Consider the following 9,679-nt stretch of genomic DNA (forward strand, 5'->3'; position numbering starts at 1 on the left):
ACTGTCCTCATATAAGGTGCCATGACGACCTCAAGTCAAATGACCAATTTCACTACCGAACGTTTAGAGATTAATCACTGACACTCAGATAGTTATCCATGTGGAATCTCTCAGCGGGTCTCCAATGTTTTGTTCTATAACAAAATATCAACGTGTTCATTTAAGTGTCACCACACTTTAACTTGTAAGATCAACTACTTACTTCACAAGTAAGAAATGACAGGCGTGATGATTTATCCGTAATAACGATATTCGTATCTCGTTATTACTTACGACCACAGACAATTTAAAATTCAATCAGATGTAATTTGTATCTCACAATCACAACTCCTTGTGATTAATAAATTACGAAAATTTAAATCTACAGACTCTATTATTTATTTAATTATCTATTAATTAAATAATAAATATGCCATTAAATTGTATTAATTATATATCAAAAGTATTTATGTCCAAAGTTGATTGAACATATGGCATAATACTTACAGTCTTGACATTTGGATATCATACACGTAATGATCTAGGATCCGATGTATTCTGTAGACCTTTAGAGGAAGTGTCTATACGGAGTTGCTACGGCGGACAAGATGTCATGGCCAAGGTTCGTCTTCATTTGGTTGAACCTATTTTTGCACATATAGCGTGGTCGGGTAGCCTTTCTTTGTAATCCATTCAAGATTTGTTCCGATTATCCTACTGTCTTTCTGTCTTTTTGGATATTTCGATGGAATCCTCAGCAAGGATCCCATCTTTAACCAATTTCCCCAGTTGGGTATATATTCAAGGGTTCGTATGTTGCACATATCTCCAAAATGTGGTCTTCGTTTGTATTAGTGTCCACAATGTATCAAGTGCCTTTTCGTCTGGGATGCTTTCGACCTTTATCATCTCCCCGTCGAATATCTTGAAATAGCTTTTCAGCGACTCACCTCATTCTATCGTACATCACTGAGACAAGCTTTATAGATGGCACTGGAATGGTTGCCTAAGATTGCATTGGTTAACTCCTCCTTTATCTAGGGCCAACTCCACATGCTTTTTGAATTTTGTACAACCTTTTGGCATCCAATATTAGGGTGGTATTGAAGTTCCTTCACTTATCGGCATGGTTCTAACCATGTAGTTTTTTCTTGTAGATGTTTATGTAATCTACCCAGTCGCCATACCACGAGAATTGGCCTATTTTTGCGTGATGAAGTTTGGCAAGATTTCTTTCCCCTTGTCATCATCGTTACTCAAACACGAGCATATTGATTTCTCGTCATACAATTTACGATCAAGGGATAAGGAGTCTTTATATCATGATCATGAGCTTTGCTATTGTAGATGTAATAACTGGAAGGATTTCGATGACGTACTCTCGAGGGATCATTGCCCTCACCAGTTCTGTCTAAAATGTTGACGAATCATGATGGTTTGCCTACGAGGTTAGTCATTCGAGCACTTGGAAATTGATGATTGCCGTGATGTGGTGAACCAGCCTGAGATCGACAACTTTTACCTAAGATGGCCATTGAAGGACCTTGCTAATCGTGACTCCTTTTGCTTCTAGAGACACTCTGATGGCGATGTAAGTCTTCTATCATTGCCTTCATCTGGACGTTCCATTCCTTCAATAGTTTTATGTACCAATAATAATTGTTCTCCCAACGTAAATTCATTCCAATCATGCTACAAGTGTAAAAATTTTTGATAGAAAAATCTTACATACAATCCATGACGCGGCATTATTGGAAGATGGGGAGAAAAAAGAAATCACTGTCCACTTACATTTTGTCTCGTCAACATCTATACAAGTTCTATTAAATTTTTCCTGTAGTTATGGCTTTATTGAATTCACTATATCAGAGAACAACATAAAAATCACCAGTTAATTTTATTTTATTTTTTTTCAATCCGATGGTTTTAATTGCATCCAATTGGGTCATTGGTTCCGGGTGAGTAAATTGTAAAAATTAAAAACTTATGAAAATGAGAAATTTAATTACATAACTGAATACATAGATTTCGATTTAAGAACTAAGAACCGTTCAAACTCGATTGGTTCTAAATTTCAATTTCAAATTTTTTTTCATCTGGAATCGATTCTCGTTTAAATAAAAATATGCACCCCTAGTATTATTATACTAATATACAATACTTGAATGATTATAATGGCGTCACAAAATAGAAAGAAATATAATTGAATAGATCAACGTGAAACTTAATTCAGTAAGAAAAAATAAATTCATTCTACTATTGCATTATTATCAGCAGTAAAATGACTAAACACACCATCCAGATTGCATAAAGAAATCCTAGCAAGGAAGGGTATATCTGTCCCAAAAAATAAGCTTCTATCTCTGGAGACCTCTGTTGATCATTTCCTGGTACCTCAAAATAGAGTCCAATCTCTGTAATTTCAACTGCTGCCTAAACCTGTCAATAAAATCGTCAGCTTTAGCATCCACAGCCTCATCATCCGGTCCATTATAATACGTCGTTTCTCTCACTGTCACCGGCCGCCGCAGATCCGCCTCTACCTCTGTCTCAGCCACGAACACCTTCTCACTAGCCGACTTCTTTAACACCCTTTTTGCCGGAGCTTTCATGCAGATTTCAGAACTACTCCTCGTCACGTGAATATCCTCCACAGATTCACTGTGATTCATGTCATCGACTTTTGCTTCAGACTTCTGATAATCGGTTGCTTCTTGAGGAGGGGCGGTGTAATGGGCGGCGGATTCGGAATCCAACGGTTCGAGATTTTGGGTGCTGTAGAGAGAGAGGTTGATGGACTTGACTCGTTCTAAAAGAGATGGAACTCGGACGAGCTGTGGACGCGAGTTGTCCTGATGATGACCGAGTTTATTGAGGGACGAAGTGATGACAATTGTAACAATTGTGAGGTTCAAGACGCAGAAGAGAACAGTTGGTGTTAACCAGCTTGTCACCGTGACCACGAGAAATTCAGCTGCATTCATTTTGCGACGTCGTTTTAGGTATATCTTTGTGTTTTTGCACGGAGAGAGATTAGACAGAGCACTAGAGAGACAGACGAAAGATGCAGAACTCTTCGGTGTTTAACTCTTATATATGCCATAATAATGTATTGCACGTGTTTAAAATGGGATTAACCTAAGGGGAATCCAAAGGAGTCACCAAAATACCAAAATGTCTCAAATATTGGTACAAAATATCTTTACTGTAGCACCAAACTTCGCACTACTTTGATGCTCAATTTTACCCTTCATTTTGATTTGTTGAACAAATTAATTAAGGGTATTCGTGTCACTTGTGTTATAAAATTTTTAATACAATTATTATTATTATTATTATTATTATTATTATTATTATTATTTAGTAATTTATGTAACTATAAAATAAATAATAAATAGCTTTTTAAATATATAAAATGAAGAAAAGGATTAAATATTGTTCATTTAATGTAAGTTTTTGTATATTGACTCGAGATGATTTTTAGTTCGGTATAAGATTTGGTGTAAAAAATTTCAAAACTTAGCTTAATTTTGGTGCAGAGTTGTAGATAATATAAGATGTGAGTATTGTCATGTCCTCTCCTACAATTAAGAGCTTTTTTATATAAATTTTTTAAAAATAAATTTTCTGAAAAGTAATCATATTGAAGAATACTTGCAAAAATTTATGTTACTAAAAAAATATGTGATTGAAAATGAATTTGAGAAAAAATAGATTTTTAAATTTTTTTGTCAGATATGAGCCAAGAGGATATAATTATTTATTATTTACTAAGCACCTGTTTGATGTATATTAAAATTAAAATTTAATTTTAAGTCAAAATTAACAATTAGAGTGTGTTTGATTGACATAGAAAATATCATCTAGAAAAGAAAATATTTTCCATCTTTTGTGGAAAATAAAAACCACATCTACCTAAGGAAAATGTTTTCCTTAAAAACAAGGAAAATTAGGCATATTTTCAAAAGTTGGAAAATGTTTTTCATGGAAAAAAATAGCAATCAAACACTCTAAGTAGGAATTTGGGTGGAAAACTGATATTTTCCATGGAAAATAAATGTAATCAAACACACCCTTAATTTTTACTATATATTTTAAGGGATCTACGAGTTTTCAATCACAAATTTCATTAACTTTTATAAAAATCTAGTAAAAATTTATTTTTAATCTAAATCAAACTAGGCTAATTATTTTGAGATATTTGGTGTTTGAATAGGGTATTGGAGCCATGCATGTGGCTTGTTTATTTAGGCATTTTAACCATTAATTTATTTGGCATTTCTTAAAGACTGCTCACATTCTATCGTAATAGAATCAAATGTTGATTTGGTTATGTTCCAGCTAAACTTTAATTAATTTTAAAAATTTGGCTATTCTATTTCATTTAAAAATTCAAACTTTAATTTATTTATTTTAGGTAATCACTTATTAATTGTTTTTTATTGGAGGACATAATATATGTCGATAACATATGGGGAATAATAATTATATTCACACCATATTTTTTATTTGATGTACTACATTATGATTGTAATTAAGATATTCCTACCTTTGTTCATTGTGGCATTCATGTTCCAAATTTTTTTCATTGCATTTTTATCTTTAACCTTCAATCAATTAGTACAATTTATTTATTATGATAGTTTCTATTGAAAAGAATCCGTTAAGAGTACCTGAAAAGACTCATTGGCTCCTCATATGTTTAATTTAGGAAAATATATTATAAATATAATAGTTCGACAAAATATTTTTTCTCATTTTAAAACTCACAAATAGAATATTTGAAAAATAATTTTAATTAGAAGAAAGATATACTAATCAGTTAATTAAAAGTTAAGATAAGAATCCGCTGACAAAAATTAAGTCCATGTTTAATCCAAATTTTAAAAAATATATATATATTCTAACTCATTTTTAATCCTATTTTCACAATAAAATATTTTGGACATAAATTCTTTTATTTTTTTACGTTTTAACCACACATTTGTCAAAAATTCGCTATTAAAAAATTTATTTTCAACAACAATAATCTAACTTCTAATAAAAAAGGGAAGGAGGGTCTACTATCCATGCAATAGTAAATGAATCCAATTTTACTATACATGATGTCTTTTTTATTTTTCATTTTGTTTATGTCAAACAAATGTCTTCAACACATTATCCCACTAGCATTAAAAAAATAATTATGTCAAACAAATATTCTTCCACACATCATGTCACTAGCATTAAAAAAATAATAATAATTTTAGTAAATATAAACTGTCATGAGTATATTAAAAAAAAACTCCACAAAGTAACTATCACGTGCGTTGCACGAATTTTGCATTTATCGTATTTTTATTAGTCTATAAATTTTAATTTTTTGAAAAGTTTTTTAATCAATATCTAGAAATATTTCCATGATATAAGAAAATAATTGCAAATTATTTTTACAATTGCATAACAGTATTGTGTCATTTAAAAAAAATATACGAGATTATATAAATTATTTTGCTTGTATTCTTTGATAGTGTTGATATAATTGAATTGAATGTGAATATTATAGTTTTAAATTTTGTGTAATTCAATATTGAAAAATTGAAGATCGAGCACCATATTTATATGTATTTATATTTTGTGCTTCATATATATTTAATATTTATTTTATGCTTATGTTGGAAAAATAAAAATCTGAATTTTTTTTTTAAATTCGGTTTGGTAAGTGAATGTACGATATTCTGTATTCTTGGTATTTGTAAGTGCAAAAATCGGTATATAAAAATACAGTAAGTTGCAAATACGGTATGCAGCATATACGGTAAGTTGCAAATACAGTAGGTAGCATATATGGTAAGCTGCAAATACGGTAGGTAGCATATATGGTAAGTTGTTTGTAAATACAGTAGGCTGCAAATACAGTAGGCAGCATATACGATAAGTTGTTTGCAAATACGATAGATAATATATACGGTAAGCTGCCTACAAATACGGTAAGCTGCATATATGGATTTATAATTTGTTATAAATATATAAAATTTATTTAATATTGAATTTCTTAAGCATTAAATGTTATAATTCAATATTATTTCTTTTTTTATAATTGTATTTTCGAGAATTAAAAAAAAAAGTGGTTATGAAATTGCTAATTTTTAAATGTGTTTTTTTGTTGATGATAAAAATAATTTTTTATGTTATTTGTAAAAAAAAAATTATTGTAATTTTATTAATGTAATAAGAAGATTTACTATACATTTTTATTTTTTGCATTTTGTGAAGAATTTTGTTTATGGTGATTGACAAATATTCTTCCACACACGCATCATGCCAACAACATTAAAAAAATAATATTATTTTTAGTATATATAAACTTAAAAAAAAAAAATTCCGCACATGAGCCAAAAAAAAAAAAAGACTCCGCAAAGTGTGGAGAGATAGCAAACTATCTTTCCACACAGTGTGAAGAGAAAAAGAAAAACTCTCGAGACTTTATCTGCAAGTTCCAGGAGGCCTTTTTTAAACAACTTTTGAGTAATGCATTGAACACTTTAATTCCTGGCCTACAACCCGAAAGTATAATTTCATTGAAAATTGTATCCGCTTCTAATGTCCAAGAACTGTCATCAAGCAAGTGTAAAATATTCAATTTGGGTGGTACCCTAGAGCCTCCATTTGTGAAAGCAATGTCATAGTATTATCAATATCCCCCTTTTTTGCACAACTCATATATTGTTTCATTGTATGAATTACAAGAAAACTCCTTTCCAATACCATAAATATGATTTGCATACTTAGAAATTGAACTATGATTGAAATTTAAAGAAAACATAATTGATTTTGAGCCATATTTTTTGACTCTATTTTGTTGTATATACGAAAAATTTATAATTTTGAAATTTGATTTGTAATTAAGGAATTTGAAAATAACTCTCCGCACTGTATGTAGAGTTTTTTTTCTCTATACACTATGCGGAGAGCTGGTTTATTATTTCTCCGCACTATGCGGAAAGTTTTTTTTTACTCCGCACTGTGCGAAGAGTTTGCCAACTCTCCATACATGGTTCAACTATCTCCGCACTGTGCGGATATGTTTTTTTCTCTCCACACTTTTTTAACTCCGCACATGGTTCAACTCTCTAAGCACTATGCGGACAGTTTTGTCATGGTGCAGACCAACTCTTCACACTGTGCGAAGAGATTACCTCTCTCCACACAATGCGGAGAGTTTTTTTTGCTCTTCATACCGTGCGGAGAGTTGGTTTGTCATCTCTTCGCATTGTGCAGAGATTTTTTATTTTATTTTTACTCTGCACATTTTTTTATTTTTTATTTTTACTCCGCACTTGATTCAACTCTCTCCACACTGTGCAAAGAGTTTTTTTTTTTTTTTTCAATTTTTCAATATTAAATTACACAAAATTTAGAAATATAATTTTCACGTTCAATTTAATCATATCAACACCATCAAAGAATACAAGCAAAATAGTTTGCATATTTTTTATTCAAGAATGAACTATACAAGCATATTGTTTCTAGATAACATACTGCTATGCAATTGTAAAAATAATTTACAATTATTTTCTTATATCATAGAAATATTATTAAATATTGCTTCAAAAAATTTCCAAAAAAACTAAAATTTATATATTGATAAAAATACAATAATAAAATTCGTGCAACGTATGTAATAGCAACCAGTAATAAAAGACCAAAGACATTGTAAGATCATAAAGAATATAATTAAAAACATTAATTCTAATTAAAATTTGTTGTGCTGAATAAAATTTGTGGTGTGGATTGGAAAACAAATTGCTGACATTGGGTCCCGAGCCCCATCACATATTTTAGGGTATTGCACTGCGCACAGACGTGTGTGAAAACTGTGCGCATACGATTCGTTGACTGTTGTGTCTTGACTTAATATTAGGGAGATTATTCCTGGTCAGTTTACTTTGGGTCTGTTTGATTGCGAAGATGAAATTTAGGTGGAAAGAAAATGAATTCCAGAGAATTGAATTACCTAAAAATTGTTTTCATGGAAATTGTAAATTATTGTGTTTGATTGTATAACTTTTTCACGTGGAAAATGTTGAAGTAAAAGTATTTTTTGATGTTCGTTTGACTTTGTTTTACGTGGAAATTGTCAATTTCAAGGATATCCTCTTTTACAATTATTCCTAAAATTTGTTCCCATTGCCAACAATTAAAAAAAAAAAAAAGCAAAAAAAAATAAAATAAAGAAAGGTGGAAAACCAAAAACCACCTCCCTAGGAAAAAAAGGTGGAAAATCACGCTTTAAGGTGTTGTACCTAGAAATTCATGGAAAATCAATTCCCTGAAAAATTTTGTCAATCAAACAGGTCAAAAGTGGAAGTTGGAATTCGAATTCCAAGTTCCATGGAAAATTTCGTGCAATCAAACGGAGCCTAATTATTGTTTATTTTTCCAAATATACAAGAATTCTTTGATTTGATTCTCAACGATTTTTTATTTTTTTAACATGAGCGTCCTTTTCTATAGTTTAGGTGGAAAAATATTTCTTTCTCATGGTTTTCGTTAATTTACTGTTAAAAAGTTAGTTTTTTTAATCCTCCAAACTATTATAATTGTATTTCACATTAAATAAAATAACAAAAACAAACAAAAAATATGCCAATAAAAAGAGAAATGAAAATATAATATTCCTCCCATCGATCAACCTCTGTCAACAAGCACCGTCGACAATCAACCACGATCAATGGCCATTAGCTCCATTTCATGAGTCAAACCTCATCGGGAAAAAAATGAGGAGGTTGTACGTGATAATCTTGTTTTGCTTGTTCGATTAAACTTGCTATTAACCAATCTAAACCATCCAACTTATATGATCAATCTTGTTCAACATTATTGTTCTACCAACACGTCATTAATACAATACTTTTTTGGTGTTCACTTACAAATAAAAAAAATTAAAATTTAAAATCTGAACATAATTATATTTTTTACTAGAAAATAAAAAATTTGTTAGATAAAGAATTAAATTGCTCACCGTTGGAGGGAACTAAAGGACATTGACGTTGACAATAGTAAAGAGGGAACTAAAGGACATGGGAGGGACCAACTCCATATGCTTTTCGACTTCAATTTTGTACAACCTTTTGGCCTCCAATATCAAGGTGGTATCAAAGTTCCTTCACTTATCGGCATATGAAGGGAAATGGGTCTTAATATCATGATCGGTGAGCTTCGCTATCGTAGACGTAATAACTGCATGGATTTTGATGACATACTCTCGAGGGATCGTTGCCCTCACCAGTTCTGTTGAAGATGTTGATGAATCATGATGGTTTGCCTGCGAGGTTAGTCAATCGAGCACTTGGAAATTGACGATTGCCATGATGTGGTTAACCATTCTGAGATCAACAACTTTCACCTAAGATGGCCATTGAAGGACTTTGCTAATCGTGACTCCTTTTGCTTCTAGAGACGGTGATGCAAGTCCTCAATCATTGCCTTCATTTGGACGTTCCATTCCTTCAATTGTTTTGTGTACCAATAATAATTGCTCTCCCAACATAAATTCATTTCAATTATGCTACAAATACAGAATTTTTTGACAGAAAAACCTTACATACATTACATGGCATGGCATTATTAGAAGACGGGGAGTAAAAAGAAAACACTGTCCACTCATTCTACTATTGCATTATTATAAGCAGTAAAATGACTAAACACACCATACAGA

At 31.0% G+C, this 9,679-nt stretch overlaps 1 protein-coding gene across 1 annotated transcript; it reads right to left on the reverse strand.

Annotated features, from left to right (window-relative positions):
• Nucleotides 1-1,548: 1,548 nt before the first annotated feature.
• On the reverse strand, nt 1,549-2,963 carry LOC111404617. Its single transcript, XM_023033401.1, has 2 exons — nt 2,351-2,963; nt 1,549-1,610 (listed from the first exon to the last, which is right to left on the reverse strand). Exons 1-2 carry the CDS (start codon nt 2,961-2,963, stop codon nt 1,549-1,551), a joined length of 675 nt encoding a protein of 224 aa, XP_022889169.1.
• Nucleotides 2,964-9,679: the final 6,716 nt, after the last annotated feature.

Source organism: Olea europaea, chromosome 11 (assembly GCF_002742605.1).
Source record: "Olea europaea var. sylvestris chromosome 11, O_europaea_v1, whole genome shotgun sequence".
Lineage (NCBI taxonomy): Eukaryota > Viridiplantae > Streptophyta > Magnoliopsida > Lamiales > Oleaceae > Olea > Olea europaea.